This window comes from Microcaecilia unicolor, unplaced genomic scaffold (assembly GCF_901765095.1).
Source record: "Microcaecilia unicolor unplaced genomic scaffold, aMicUni1.1, whole genome shotgun sequence".
Taxonomy (NCBI): domain Eukaryota; kingdom Metazoa; phylum Chordata; class Amphibia; order Gymnophiona; family Siphonopidae; genus Microcaecilia; species Microcaecilia unicolor.
Window position 1 is genome coordinate 23,461 of NW_021963361.1, and position 16,617 is coordinate 40,077.

The following is a 16,617-nucleotide window of genomic DNA, read 5'->3' on the forward strand; positions in this document are numbered from 1 at the left end:
GGCCCGGAACAGGTTACTTCCTGTTCTGGGGCAGAGAAGAAGCATGGAAGAACGGAGGACAGGCGCGCGTGGCACCCCCCCCGGAGGCGTGCACCCGGAGGGGGGGGGGGTTCTTCGTGGAGGTGTCCTTTCGCCGGGGGGGGTCCGCGCTGCATCGGGGGGGGGGCGCTGCACCCGGGGGGCGGGGCGAATCGGCGATCCGCCCTGGGTGCCAGCCCCCCTAGGAACGCCACTGACTAGGGGACACTCAATGAAGTCACATGAAAATACTTTTGAAACAAATAAGAGGAAATATTTTTTTTTTCACTCAAAGAATAGTTAAGCTCTGGAACTTGTTATCGGATGATGTGATAAAAGCAGTTATTGTATCTGGGTTTAAAAAACATTTGGACAAGTTCCTAGAGGAAAAGTCCATAGTCTGCTATTGAGACATACATGAGAAAGCCATTGCTTGCCCCAGGATTGGTAGCATGGAATGTTGCTACTATTTGGGTTTCTGTCAGGTATTTTTGACCTAAATTGACCACTGTTGGAAACAGGATACTGGGCTAAATTGACCATTGGCCTGACCCAGTATGGCTATTCTTATTTTCTTAGAGCACAGCACCCAAGCTAAAGAGTGGGTAGGGGCATGCAAAATCATGTGAGCCAAGGCACAGCAACTGTATAGTATGGCAACATTCCCTGGGAAAATTATCACAACAGAGACTAATTTGGGCATTTATTCTGAGGCCAAAATAAGGGATGCAGAGAGCTAAGTGGAGATCTAGCTTGGCAAACATAGTGAGTGACCTATGTATCTACAGCAGCCGAAGTCCCTAACATGCAATGACATGGAAGGCGGTCCATATTAGTGGCTTGGGTTGCTACTGATGTGAATTATTTCTATTTGTTAAATAGAAAACTGTGGCTATTAATCCAATAAGATTTGCCTTTGGTGAACATAGAATGGAGGAGTGGCCTAGCAGTTAGAGCACCAGGCTGACATCCAGGGAAGCCCAGTTAGAATCCTGCTGCTACTCCTTGTGATCTCGGGCAAGACACTTAACCCTCTATTGCCTCAGGTACAATCTTAATGTCCAGTTAAAGTGTGCTAACAAGGTACAATGAGATTGTGTTAAGGCATTCTGCAGTAATTTCCCTGTTAGTGCATAGTAAATTGCACATTAGCAATTTTTTAAATAAAGTTTTCTGGGAGGGGGGTATAGAAATGTTATCCAGCTAGTGGATTATTGTTAGCATGTGCTAATTGGATAATGAAGATTCAATGTGGGAGCACTTTGATCATCCTAAAGAGGTGGTGGTAAGTGCTGCCATGTTAATTTCTTTTAGGTACCCCACACTAATGGCAACATTATCGCAGGACCAGAATGTTTAAAAAAATGTTCTAAAAGGTGCCAGGTTAGTTTTCAGTTAATATATGGGAAACTTCCATGTTTTGCTTTAACTCCAAGGGTCCTTTATGCTGTTCCCTCTAAGCTAAGCTAAGCAGGAGTCCTCCACCTACAGTGCTGCCAGTGGGAGGTGCTGTTTCACTATCACATTTTCAATAGTGAGGGACAGAGAAACATTGCAGGGAGCCAGGGAGCCTGCTTGTCTCTAGAGATTGAAAACAAAATATTGAAGCACCCCCCCCCCCCCCCCATGGAGGACTCCTGCTCAACTTAGAAGGAACAGTGGTCCCTTAGATGATAAGCACTCTGAGGACAGTAAAGTGTTTACTGTAACTCACCCAGTGGCATTCCTTGGTTGGCTGCCACCTGGGGCAGGTTGCTGCTGTGCATCCCCCTTCCCTGGGTGCAGCGTCGCCTTCTGGGTGCAGTGTCCCCCCTCCCCCCAGTGTACAGCAACACTCCCACTGGGTGCAGCATGACCCCCCCCCCCCCCCCAGGTGCAGCATACCCACTGGTGCATCACTTACCTGCTGGGGTTCTGGGAGCAGCTGCATGGCTGTTGGCTCCACAGGTTCCCTGCTCCCTCTGCCACGGAACAGAAAGGAATAACAGAGGGAGCAGGGAACCGGTGGAGTCGACAGCCGCAAGGCTGCTCCCTGCATCCCTCCTGCAGCGTGCACCCAGGGCAGATCGCCCCACCCTCAGTACGCCACTGAACTCACCTTGAGCTACTACTGAAAAAGGTGTGAGCTAAATTCAAATAAAAACATTGTGCTATAGTTTTGGAAAATCTCTCTTCCACTCATTTGCAACACCCTAGACAAATTAGTCCTGCCTTCTTAATTTAAATTCTCATTAGGCTCATCCTTAACATGGCAGCAGGCACCTTTCTCCTTCCAAGCCTACCTCAGTTAATTAAAAAAAATGATTCAGTTTCATGTTGGCAAATAACTTTGGATTGTTGATGAATCCAAGGTGAAGAAAGGAGTAACTAGTTTCTTTTAAATATCAGCTCAGTAAACCTAAGGATCTTCTTAGCTGGTAAGCAGCTTGTTTGAATCCCACTCTGTCCTAAAATAAGAAATTCCTGCATTTAAGTATGTTAATGTGTCACCTGCTAGTTCATCCTTAACTCTGATTACTTATTCTTCCAATTGTTTATAGCAAGGGATGAGGAGCACTTGAGACTGAAAACAGTCTGAACTAAGGCATGGCAGTTGCACAGTAAGACAGTGTGCCTGGGCATCCAGTCATCCTGCCTGTCTACCTTTCATGGCAGTCATTCACTTTGGGAATGGAAGAGAGGTAGAGAATGCAAAATAGGGACCTAGTTCAATAAGCATAGTGGGTTACCAGTGCATCTACAGGAGCTGGAGCCTCTTGCTTGTAGTGGTTCAAGTTTTGGAAGATTTTAATTTTTATTTAATAAAACTGCAGTCATTAAACCAATAGGATCTGTCTTTGACATATACTGTCTCCACTAAGTTGTGAAACCTTGGATTATGTTAAGCTGTGAAAATTCTGGTTTTACTCTGTTCTATCTGACTTGTATTTTTTTTTTTACAGAAAAACAGAGCTGCAAGCTCATACATACAATGAAATAAGCTCTTAAGCTTACCTTATTTAAGTAAAAGCAATTGTTTAAAAACCATGCATATTTGCCTATGTGCATTTTTTTCTCTAAGTTGAGAAAAGGCAATTTTGTTTTTTGTAAGAGAGTTCCAGGACCCTTAGCTTTTCTAGAGGGTACCAACATGGCTTCTCTGTGGGTGCTTGAGCACCCCCAATCTTGAGTAAATTTCTTTACTATAACCAGGGACCATTCGCTTGTGTTGAGTTTAGCACCCCCTAATCATTTTGAAAAGTTGGCTCCTATGGGTACCATGGCTAGTGTACAGGGCGGACCATCATCAAATACATGTAAAGTTGTGTTCTGCCAAGAGAGCTTGAACATGCCTTCCACCCTTGGGAATGAAGACCATCCTGAGAAGAAAATGGCCTAGCTGGAGGAAATCAACAGCTTTTATAGACCTTGAGAAAGTAGTCTTGTGTGAAAGAGAGAGAGAGTGCAAAGCTGCTTCAGTAACAGTGCAAATTCACATCAGTTAAGCCTCTAGAAAGGGAGTGTTGCTGAGGGCTGTGATCGGTCTCCTGCTGGAAGTTTGCACGTGACACACAACTGAAGGATAGAGAAAGAGAACTGTGCATTTTTGTTAGATGCGTTGGAAGTTTGCAGAGTGTGAAACCAGCAAAGAAAGAATACAGAATGTGTGAAGACTACTGGGGCTGATGCTTCATTGGGGATACAGCACTGCTGAAATGCTATGTCATTCTGAATGAATTTAGCTTGTGTTTTGGTAGATATATCTTGACTATCCCCCCCCCCCCCCCCCCTTGTCCCGTGCCACTTTTTATTGTGTTTTGATTAACAGGATCCCCTTTGCCGTCTCCTTCTGATAATTTCATAACAGAGTTGGTTTCATATCCACCTGCACCTGGTGTAAACCTAAGCCTAGGCGTCCTGTGAGATGAATTACCATATCCCTGGGACTCCCTCCCCCAACTCCCAACCCCACCCCCTGTTAAAAACTCCTAACACACAGCACGAACCATTCAACACTTTTACCAGAAATATTTTGACATTGCTACTGCTTTCTCCCCCGACTGTGTACATCTTTGCCACTCCCCCTTCTCCACTTAAGTGCATGAACAGACTCAGACCCTCCCCCCCCCCCCCCGAGACTGCTTTAGTAGAAACAACCATAAAGTCAAATCCCAACACATATCCCCTCTCTATCATAGGTTTATCTATGCCTGTCTTCCCTGTATCCTTTCTTCCTTGTTTCCTACTCGGATTCCGCATGCTGTGGCAGGGACGTGCAGACACGCTGCTGCATCCACCAACACGCTCCAACTTTCCTCTCCCTGCTGCCTCATCCTAAAGACACCCCCGCCCCCCCTCCCTCAAAAAAAATGCACTCAGTCCTCCGGTGGGTGACTTGTTTCAATGGATGTTCTTTTCTTCCCCTTTAATTTTTTTTTTTTTTTTTGCAAGAAAATTTGTTCATCTCCAGCAGCAACCACTGTTCCTTTTGATGTTGTGGTAAGCTCTGCGCATGCGCCTCACATTAGAATTACTGCACTGGCCAGAATAAGTAGGATCTCTCCTCTTCACTGAAACCCTAAACACATCAAACGCTAAAGGGATGCTGAGAGTCCGGGGAAAGGGTTACGCTGGAATTTGGTCATTCCCCTTAATCATAGCCGTAGTCTGTGCGCAAAGGTAAGTGACTGAAACAAATCTTGTCTCTACTTTGAATTCAATATTTATGTTACTGAGACTGGAATGCACTGCAGAGAACCGAATACATCCGTTCTAGGATGCCTTTTTATTTTTCTTTCTTCTAGTGTCAATGACCCCAGCAATATGTCATTGGTTAAAGAGACTGTGGATAGATTATTGAAAGGATATGACATCCGTCTGAGGCCAGATTTTGGAGGTAATGCTCTTGTTTTCCTAAAAGATGTTTTCAGTGCTGGGGCTTGTTTTAATATGTTTAAGGCGCTTCCTATTTCCCTGTGTGGTTCAGTTGACTAAGTTAAACCTATTACTTCTTAGTTTCCGTCACCTTGTCGTCTCAACCTCTGTTCAGGAGTAATATTTTCAGTGAGTAAATATTAAAAATCCCAATGATTTCTTTTCATGCTAATTAGTTATTAAACCATTCTTACCTATTTGATATTTGGCAGAGAGGTTATGATGAAATATGTTTTTGGTTTACACCAAAAATAGTTTCATGATTAAATCTAACTTGTGCTGGATTGGACCTGGTGTTGCAACAGGAGATGTGCTGTTAACTGAGAAAAAAAAAAGATTAACCCTTTGACATCTTCACTTTGGAAGAGTTGTGTCATTCATTATTCATGATTTCTTGCCTATAAAAGTATAGAGAACACAAGGCAGCACACTGACAATGGTGTAGTAAGAGGAAGAAATGTTTTATACTTGAAGGTTTAAAAATGTATTGTCTCCCCTTCATTCTATGTTGCATGATTTGGGACAGGAAGAGTTAATATGAGTATTTTTTTTTTAAATCTCAAGCAAATATTTAACATCTTTGTATGCCATACCTTCATCTATGCATATGTTTTTTTCATGGATTGTAAACAGATATTATATAAATACACATTAATGGTATGTGTGAAATTGTCATGAATTTTACATGAAAACTCCCCTGAGACACAGAATAAATGGAGCACAACTGTGTAGAACTTGTCAGGTGGAACTGAGGTATTTTGATACCTCAGAATCTTTGATTTGCTAAATGAGAGAACACTGACATAAAAGGGTTAAGTTCTTGGAGATCACATTGTGCACTGTTTTCTGGGTTTACAGGTCCTCCTGTGGCTGTAGGCATGAACATTGACATTGCCAGTATTGATATGGTATCAGAAGTCAATATGGTGAGTATTCCATTCTCTTTAACATTCTCCCCTCCCCCTCAAGACTCTGATAAGGATGATAATTTGTAACAGTATGATTATTACTCATCAGAATGTATTTTCATTTGCATGATGGCTCAGAACATGGATAATTAAATCTGTCAATCGGAAATCCTGAAGCTTTATTTCTGGTTTGGTTTTGCATGTCCCATTAGGGACTTATTTCACTCTCTTGAGTTACAACTGGCTGGCTTTTTGATTAGTTGATAAGGAGTGGCAGCGGTCATACTGAGGTGTAGATTTGCTGGAATAGATAACTAGAGTGAAGACATGGTACTGAGCTAAATAAAGATACACCTTTGGTTTAGGATGTGAAGATTTCATATAAATCATATATGTAAATGCAGAAAAAAAAAAGTTAGTACTTAGGATGATGTGTTTAAGATTTAACAGCTATTTTATAGACCTAATCACAGGGTGCCCAGAACACTTGCAATTTATAGATAGACTTAGTATATTAGATGTCACTTTATGCCAGCAGTAAGCATTATGGAGCAAATGCTATACATTGGCATTTACTTTGTCTTGCTTCATGCAAGAGCACCCCCTGCTGACAGCATTGTTCCATTGCAGCTAATGCACAAATTATAATAATATAACAACCAGAGTTGCTTGTTCTTTTAAGATGGATACATTTTTTTGAGTTTGAGTTTTCTATTGCTGAAACCACAAATGTATTCTCAATTAATAATTCCACATATTTAACAAGAAATGTAAAGTTAATGCACCTGATAATTTTAGAGTTGCTGTAAGATGTAACCCACTGGTGGTGCCTTACTAATTCAAAATTAGCACACAGTTCTTAATCTTTACTTGGCTAAGGGCAAACATGCTACTACATGTGTTAAAAGCCAGTCCAGATATAGAATGTCAATTTTAACCTTACCAGAGGACCATAATGCAGAGTATGAGGTACTTGATCTTATGTGAGGTCAGATTGAATGTTTATTGACAATTTTGTTTCTCTTATTGATTGTTTTAATCAGTATTCTTTTGAAACATCCATATAATTGCCTTTTTTCCTGAAAAGTATAGCAGCTTGTCCCTTATTCTTCTCCTTAAAGTAGAATAATCCTTCAGCATAAGTTGAATAACAGGGCAAGCAATGTTTACTAAGGGTATATATTTTGCTGCATGCATACTCGCTAGTGCATTCATAAACCTACAAATTAATGCATGTACAATCACTTTGTATATATTAGAAAGTTCTAATACACTTAAAAACTGGAGTACAAATGAATGTGTGAAATGAACACAGAAAACCACATGAAAACAAGGAAAGATATGGAAACTCTCCTAAAGAAACCAGAAATGTTTTAATCATGCATCCCTAATGTTTAACTCTTTCCTTCATAGAAAAGAATAGGTTTAAGTCGATAATGCGATTTGAATTCCTATTAGCTAGAAGAGACGCTAGAAGAGACGCATGATCTGAATGGAAATTGGGTAGAGCAGCTGCTGAAGTTTTCCAATACTCACTGTAGTTATGTGAAAATATTTCAGGTTCTTAGTCTGAATATTAACCAGGTAGTCTTTTTTAAAACTAAGATAGCACAAATAACTGCATGAAAAACAGAGCCTATGCAATTAAGAATGCACACAGGCTTGAACTTTTGTATTGTTTTGGGTATTTGTTCTGATTGTTGATCATTTTTAAAATTTGTTTCACACATTCACCTTAATAAAAAAATTAATGCACGTTAGAACGTTTTAACACATGCTAATATACTTAATGTGTTTTAATTAATAGGTCAATGGGCTTTAAATTGATTTAGCATGCACTACAGTTTTAAAAATGGACTAACCAACTGCCTGCCTGATAACAAAAGATATTTCTAATACCAATGAAAATTATGACATAGGGAATACACTCAAACTTTAGAGTATCCACAAACCATTAACCTATGCTGTAGAATGACAGTAAAACTACTATAAATAGAAGTATCATAGCAGTGCAACACTTTTATAGTTATTGCAAGACACAGTTTTAAATGTTGTATCAGATCTCACATGTTCATCAGTGCCAAAATTTTGAATATTCGCAGTCTTCTTATGATGGTGTAATTACTAAGCTACGGTGAAAAAGTGGCCTTAGCCTGATTTTCTATTTTTGCAGTTAATGGCCTTGAGCTAATGTTAAAACTATAGAGAGGGGTTCTCTTATTCACTATACACACACAGACTATTACTGGAGGAAAAGCCTTGAGAAGCTCCTAGACTTTTAATGTGTCTTACAGGAGCAGGATGTCTTCATCATAGGCAAAAACCTTCTTATAAAGCGACTTTATGCTATCAAAGTAATTAATTTAGCTTAGCTTAGGACGCTTGGTCTCTTCCTTTCTTCCAAGTGCCCCGACTGTGGAAGTCACTTTATAAGGAGGTTTTTGCCTATGATGAAGAAGTCCTGCTCCTGTAAGACTCATTAAAAGTCTAGGAGCTTCTCAAGGCTTTTCCTCCAGTAACAGTCTTTGTGTGTATAGTGAATAAGAGAACCCCTCTCTTTATAGTTTTTGCATATTGCGTTGATTGGGTATCTCACCCCTTGATAGTATCATTTAGTTCACTTGAGCTAATGTTGCCATTAGCACATGGCCATTAAAAAGAATTACCAGCACTTATTTTGTAGGTGGTAAGGACTCAGGTGGTGATCCCACGCTAAGCAGTTAGCACTCGGTAATGTGGATGTGCCAACTCATTAGTACAGGAATACCTACTCTCCACCCCCAGATACTCCATCTCCAACAAAAAATGAAAATATTTTTTGTGTGCGGTTAGCATGTGCTGATTTGAAACTTACCGTAGGATGTCTGAAAACATCCTGCAATAAGCTATTTTAAGCTTTGGTAAGCATGTGCTAGTGCTTAGTGCAGCTTATTAAAAGGGCCTCTATGTTTTCTCTCCCATCTGCACAGTCCTTTTTCACTGCTATTTATAAATAATATAATTGTTCCATAATGGGAAAAAATGTTGATTCTTTGCAATGTACCTTATATTAGACTGACACTGATGTTGACGGTTGTTATGTTATAGCATCACTGAACTGATCCATTTCATATGCTTAGTGTTGTAGTTTTAAATAGCTGATTAACAATCTGCATATTAATGTCTGTTTTTCTTAAGATACTAAATTAAAGACTGTTTTTACCAAGTAATTGTATAAGCACAAAGACAGAAAAAGGCTTTATTATACAGGACCAAAATTACTGGAATCATTTTGCTTTTGGCTGATTTATGTATTTTTGTAATCATTTTATATACTGAAGTTCTTCATATAAAGCAAATATTGCATTTCTAATGCTATTTGACATAAGTGGCCTAATTCTATAAAAAATGCTAAAAATTGCACATGTAAATTTGGGCGCACGCCCAATTTGCATTTGCAATTTAATTGAACAATGAGCTAATTAGCACCAATAATTGGATTTTTATAAAGCAATTATTGGCACTAATTAGAATTAATTAAAATATATATGCATATTAAAATGTATGTGCATGAGTCAAAAAAGAGGGCATGGAAATGGGAGGGTCATGGGTAGAATGTGGGCGTTTCTTTCAGTTATGCACATAATTATAGAATAAGGTGGGATTTGCATCTAATTTAGGTGCAAGCATTTGCATCAGGTTTCCATTGGTGTAAATGGCCATACCTAAATGTAGTTGTGGTTCCTGGGCATAAGCTCTGTTTTATAAACTGTTCCTAACTTTAAGCACAGTTTATAGAATAGTGCTGAGTGGGTTTATTTTGGTTCTGATTTTTGTGGTGCCTTATATAGAATTTAGTCCAAAGTGTAATTTGTACTGCATGGTGGTCCGTGTTATAGGCTATTGGACCAAGAACCTGGAGTTGTGGAGGATATTATAGAATTCCATGGCTGATAAAGACCATAAGATTTACACCTTGTCCAATTTCATCCTTGTCTTTCTCATTTCCTTCTACCCAGCTATCTGCTGTCTCAAGCTTCCTTGACTTCCATTACCATTTTCGTCTCCTTGGATGTGGTGAAAATAAATAGGCAATTATTGCACACCACCAATTGAGTTCTTCATATTGCACATGGTTAATCTATGTAAATAATTGCCACAAGATGTTGTGGAGGCTTGTTTAATAATTGAGTTCAAAGAAGTATGTTACAAATTTATGAAAGAGTTCAGTCATATTACATTGAGTGCAACATGGTTGTCAATCCAGGTTCAGTGTGTGTTCCTAGACTGTGACCACAGATAGACTTTCTTCAACCAACTGCATCATGCCAATTCTTGGAGACTCAGTGCTAAACTGGCTGGATTGTTGGCCTGAATTAGTTTGGCAGCTTGTAGTACCCATTTCCCTTCTCCACCAAAAGAAAACATTAAACATCCTATACCACAGAAGTGTGAGAGTGTCTACGTTAAATATGTGTTTGCAGATTTACCCCCTGATTCTGTAAAGGTTGCCAAAAATTATGCATGCAAATTTAGGTGTGGTTCTGATTTGCATGCACAATTTAATTGAATAACAATCCAATCCGTGCCAATAATTGGCTTTTTAACAAGCAATTATTGGCACTAATTAGATTTAATTGGTATTGTGTGCATAAAGTTATGCAAGGGATCTGTGCCTAAAATTTATGCATGGCCCAAAAAAGGGGGCAAGGAAAGAGAATGGTCATGGCCATTTTAGGATATATTGGGGGGAGTGCATTTGAGTTACTGAATAAGGGTGCTCTGTGCATAAATTTAGGTGTGGGTATTTGCACCACATTTTTGTTGGTGCAAATGGTGGCGCCTAAATTTATTTATTTATTATCTCATTTGTACCCCACAGTTTCCCAACAGTGTCAGGCTCAATGTGGCTTACAACGCACCACAGAGGCAGACGCCAATGTAGTAAAGTAAAGCTAATACAGCAGAAAACCTACACAAGAAATAGTGGGGAGGATGAGGAAGGGACGGAAGGAGCAGGGAAACCAGGAGAGAGGAGGGAAGGGTAAATATGTCCAAAATTTGTCTCTAGATTGATGTGTGTCCAGGAGAGGAGACACATGTTGAGTCCTTGGGATAAGCTTTTCCAAATATCTGTGGTCATAATGCTTAACCGCTATTTTATAAACCACACTGAACTTTAGATGCAGCTTATAGAATGCTGCTTAAGTGGGGGGGGGGGGGGGGGAGGTTCAGCGCCGATATTTAGGCCCCATTTACTGAATCTAGCTCTTAACCCACTGTTTTATATAATTCTGTAGTTGGATTGAAAAAAAGTGCTGAGATCCGTTAAGCACAGTCTCCTCACTGCTTAAAAACGACCTTTGTGTAGTACATGTCAAGAGGCCCTGTTACCAAACGGAGGTAAAAAGTGGCCCGCGGTGGCATCAGCACATGGGATCACTGCGCACCAAGACCACCTTTTACTGCCACAGGTAAAAATGGTGTTTTTAAAGGGGCAGTAAAGAGCTGCACTGTAATTAAAAAATTGCTGCGTGCCCATTTACTGCTGGGGCCCTTACTGCCTCTTATTTAGGAGGCGGTGAGGGCTCCGGTGGTAACCAGGTGGTAATTGCGCTGCCCGATTACTGCAGGGCACACCTACTGCCCACCGACTGATGCTAGAAAATAGCAAATATTTTCTAGCACTAGAAATGATGTGCAGCAGACCCAGAACTACCGCCAGGCTCCTGGGTGAGCCCGGAGGTAGGGCTGATTTTCCACATGCAAATTCAGCGGTAGCCCTACCTCCGTGTGATAAAAGGGCCCCTAAGTCAGTTTTGACAAAGTGGAAAATATTTCTTCCCAATATCACCCGTAACTGTCTTGACTGTATTATTTAGACTGTAAGCTCTTTTGAGCAGGGACTCTCTCTTTGTATCAGGTGTTCAGCGCTGTGTGCGTCTGGTAGCGCTATACAAATGCTAATAATAATAATATTAAGTCCCTGGATCAGCACTTGTCCCTGTATGCATCATCCACCCATTTCTTGCTGTTCAAAACGCTGGTCTTTTGTCTTCCTAAGTTGTTGTGGTCATTAATGCCTCCATTAATAACATGCTCATTAAAAGTATCACTTTGAGTAAATAATGTATTCCTGCATGTAGTGAAACCCATTTCCCCCCATAGAATACTCTCTGTTACTCCCATAACACTCATTTTAGGCATGAAAAAATATAAAGACTGATACTTCATCAATTTTTTTTATGCTATGATTACAAACACCCTCCTTCTCCCTACACAGGTTTGTGTGTGTATATATATATATTTTTTTTTCAACATTACATGCTAGATGTTCCAAAGGACTAAATACCTTAATGCAAGAATTTCTGAGATGGAGAACAAAATTTTGGAGCCCTTTTTACTAAGTTGCGTAAGCGTCTATGTGCACCCAACGCACGCCAAAATGAGTTACCGCGCAACTACTTCATGACCCTTGCAGTCATTTCATTTTTGGCGTGCGCGCACAAAAAATATTTTTTATTTTTTGGCGTGCGTTAGCTACGCGCACCAAGTGGCATTTGGCGCACATAGGTTATTACTGCCCGGTTACCGCATGAGACTTTACCGCTAGTTCAATGGCTGGTGGTAAGGTCTCAGACCCAGAATGGACGTGCGGCAATTTTCGGCAAACATTTTAAACAGGCATTTTTTTTACAGGTGCGCTAAAAAATGATTCTGCGCATGCCCAAAACATGCATCTACACTACCGTAGGCCATTTTTCAGCGCATCTTAGGAAAAGGACCCCTTAATGCAAGAATTTCTGAGATGGAGAACAACATTTTATGACTTTGCTTAACCAGTTAGTGACATATTCTTTTAGTTAGGGTACATTTTTAAAAATTAATTAAAAGTCAGCACTTCATAAATTGGAATGCATCCAAGTTTTTGGATTTCTTTTAGGTCTTTTGTAGCTGTAAAATCAAGCATAGAATGAAACCAGAATTGAAAACTGGTTGTCAATATTAGTAAAAGCCAATAGGCAATAAGACTGTTGTTACTAATTCTAGCACTGCTTAACATTTCTGAAGTGCTCCTAGGCATATACAACACTGTACAGATTCATTACACAGAAACCTGCAAAGCAGGCAGAGGATAAGCAGCAGGGTGCAGACCTGGGAATTTCAAAATGAAATCCTTGTGCATATTTCTGCTAGAGTTATCCACCCCAGCCCTAGAACTGTCTATTTTTCCTTGAAGGGAAACATGTGAGTATTGTCAGGAGTATGTATTACTTTACCAGCAGGGCGAAAAAGCAGTTTTCAAGTGGGGACGGGGCAGTCAACATATAAACAGCTATGTACCTGTGGAATTCTCTTTGAAGATAGTAATAAGTATTACAAAAAAATGTTTAATGTGAGAAGGTCAAGATCAGAAAAAATCTGGTTATTTGGATTTGAATGTAATTTCAGAGAAGTGGCTCTTTAAAGTGGGGCTTGAACACGGAGAGATAGAGCAAGGCACATTCATAAAAGCCTTTTAAAAATTATTTGGCAGCTTTATTTTCCTGGATTATTGTGCAAGGTTGAGCTGATGGCACTGTACATGTGTCCCTGCTGTTGCTTATTCTTGTATTCTGGGGTTACTGACCGCTCTCTCCCTGACCGCATCAACATTACCCTGCCCAGTACAGGGTGTTTCCTGCTTGCTCTGCGGTTTCTCCTAGTTCTGTTTTGTGCCCCTCAATCTGCATAAGACTGATCAACTCCCAATCTGTGCATACAAAAACCTTTTGATACGAGACCTGATAGAGTCATCCGGGGCTTCCTTTTTTTGTATCACTGAGACCTGGATATAAAAGGGTGAGGAAGTCTAACGATGGAGTTGTGCTCCTCCTGGTTATGATTTTATTTGTTCCTCATGGGCCTCCAAGCAGGGTGAGTGGTTAGCTGTGCTTTTCTCTAATAGACTTAAGTTTCTGTGGCCTCAACCTAATTCCCGTATTCTGAAATGCTAGTGCTCAGAGTGGATGCCCCGTCCCCTTTTTCATTGCCTTGTTTTATTGCCCACCAGCTTTGTCTGCTGAAATGTGGGAAGCTGATGCTTTGGTTCATTTCTCTAACTTGGTTATCCTGGGGGATTCAATATCCATTTGGATGACTCTTCCCACCTTTGGGTGACTAATTCCCTTACGTATTTATTGGATCTCTATCTTATTCAATGGGTATCTTCCCCTACTCATCAGGCTGGGCATACACTGGACCTCGTTCTGACACTGCGAGACTCTACCACCTACCTGACTGATTTTTCTTTGGTTCCCCTTTCCTGGTCAGATCATAAAGCCATTTCTTATGTGGTGCCATTGCTCTGTTCTTTCTCTATAGTCCCTGGGTATTGGTCCCGATATCTGTCTGCTGTGGATACGAGCACCATATCTCCTGCATTATTCTCACTTCCTGCTAACTTTACTACACTAACCTTAGATGCCCAAATAGAGCTTTGGCATTCCACGCTGACCACTGTCCCTTAATGATGTCGTCCCGCACAGATTTCACCCGGGCTGAACCAGCTGGGCTAATCCTTGGTACCATTCTAGTGTCTGTCTTTTGAGACAACAATATCAACAGGCAGAACACAAATAGAAGAAGTCTAGAAGTCCAGATGATCTTCACAAATGCAAGCAGTTGCATTGGGACCATGATCTCCATCTTAAAACAGCAAAGCACACTTATTTCTTGAAGTGGTTGGCCAGTTCTGTGAACCTGGTCAAAGAGCTCTATGTGCTGGTTCAATGCATTTCCAATCCCCATATTGTTTCTCTAGACTGTATGCTGTCTGCTTAGGCTCTTATTGGTTTAAACTGCCGGAATTAAACGTTCTTCCTACTACCTTATCATTAGTGAACACCTCCAGTTCCTTTCTTACACTTTGGAAAATAGCCTAGGTTCATCCTATTTTGAAAAACAAAAAAACAAATTTAGATCAGTCCATCCCTATGCATTATCATCCGGTATCCAATCTTTGCTATATGTTGTAATAGCCTGGTAGTAATCACACTGGAATGGTGGTCAGCTCACTAGTGCTTCTTCCTGCAGGGCTGCAGGAAACCAGGTGATCAGCAATCCAGCTTCCCCCCTTCGGGGGTCCAATCACAAAGTCTCTCAAGGCAACCAGGCAGTTAGTGAAAGTTTGTTTATTCCTCTACACCCACGTCCCCTTCTCCCAACACAGCTCGCATAAGCAGTTGATGTCAAGCACTGTTCCCCCCCAACACAGTAATTCACAAAGGGTTCAAAGTCTCAGCAAAACTCCCCCTGTGTGAATTCCAGTTCCAAAGTTCAAACCTCCTAGTTTTTTAATGTTAAAGTCTTTTCTCCTGAGTGGTTGTAGGTTGGCAGCACACCTCCCTCTACACAGCAACTGGACTCCTGTGACCACCCAACTGCCTTCAAACCCTTGCAACCCTCCACCAGAGTACAATCACAGTCCACATCCATTTGTTCATCCAAACCTGGCAGTCCTGCACTCTCTCCTTTTCCTACTTCCACACACTCCATTAACTCTGGCTCCTTCCCCGCCTGTTGGTTAGCTCCTCCCTCTGCCTCCCAGGTGGAATGCATCTTGTATTGATTTTTGACCCAGGGGAATTGAGTCTTTCCATTACTGCTCCCCCTGCTGGTCCCTGAGCGCTATAGCTGCTGCACCCTCCAGTCTTTCCCTCCACCTCCCCAATGTGAAGTCCCTGACAGGTTTTTGAATTCACCTTCCCTTTCTCACTACCTTCTGGGATGTGTAGTTTGACCCTGCACCTGATCTTGCCTGGCTTGAATTCTCCCACCTTATCACATAAGTGGTCTTTGCTCAGTTATCATCATTTGATAAAAGTACTTCAGCCCTTCACCCAACCCAGTCAGGGTTTAGGCCTTATTTCAGTACAGAGACAGTCATAGCAGCATTACTTAGTGAGGTTTGATCCCACTTAGATAAGCATTCTGTATTTTTAGCAATATCTTTGGACCTCTCCGCTGCGTTCAACTTAATTGACCATTCTTTACTACTTTCCTGTTTATCCATTCTTGGTATTTCTGCTACAGTCTTTAGTTGGTTTGCATCTTTTCTTTCGAACTGCTCCTTTAAGGTTGTCAGGCTGGACGTTGAACCTCAGGGTTCAATCTTGTCTCCCATCCTTTTTAACCTGTATTTCAGTCCCTTGGTTTCTTTTATTAAATCCCGGAGTATCTCAGCTTATTTCTATGCAGATGATATCCTCTTAAGTTATCCCACTGACCCTACCTGTCCATCCCTTGGGCCTTTTTAGGACTTCTTAAATGCAGTAGCCGAGTGGCTTTTTCAGCACAGGCTAGTTCTCAACAGGGACAAGACCATGGCATATTGGCTCACTGATTCTCTTGAAGTACCTAATGTCTCCCTTCATCTTCTTGGTAATCCTATTGTTCCAGCTGAGAGTTTTCGTTATTTAGGAGTTATTTTGGACTCAAATATTTATTTTGCCCCACAGGTGTATGGTTTGTACAAGTCTAGTTTTTTTCTCTTTTGGCAGTTTCAGTCAATCAGACACTTCTTTGATCATGATCATTTTCACACGCTTATTATATCTCTGTTTGTTTCCAGGCTAGACTATTGTAATGTATTGTATGCTGGCATTACACGTGCCCTACTGAAAAGGCCCCAAACATTACAAAATGTCTTCCTCTATCTATTCGGGGTGAGCTCTCCTTTAAATCTTTCAATGTCTAGTAAAAACATGGTTGTTCCAGCGAATATTTCAAGCTGGTTAGGATTCTCAGAGGCATATTT

The 16,617-nt window shown here is 40.9% G+C and overlaps 1 protein-coding gene across 2 annotated transcripts in view; it reads left to right on the plus strand.

Annotated features, from left to right (window-relative positions):
- The first annotated feature begins 4,562 nt into the window (after positions 1 to 4,562).
- The window catches only part of LOC115459249 (gamma-aminobutyric acid receptor subunit beta-2-like), a 68,117-nt gene continuing 56,062 nt past the window's right edge, over positions 4,563 to 16,617 (plus strand). The window contains exons 1-4 of one of the 2 annotated variants that reach the window (XM_030189106.1): positions 4,563 to 4,677; positions 4,803 to 4,894; positions 5,791 to 5,858; positions 9,839 to 10,355. In XM_030189106.1, coding sequence (XP_030044966.1) covers positions 4,601 to 4,677; positions 4,803 to 4,894; positions 5,791 to 5,858; positions 9,839 to 9,910 — 309 coding nt within the window. In that variant the 5' untranslated portion in view covers positions 4,563 to 4,600 and the 3' untranslated portion in view covers positions 9,911 to 10,355. Of the gene's footprint in view, positions 4,678 to 4,802; positions 4,895 to 5,790; positions 5,859 to 9,838; positions 10,356 to 16,617 lie in introns of those variants that run through there. The other variant, XM_030189105.1, reaches the window with a different exon arrangement.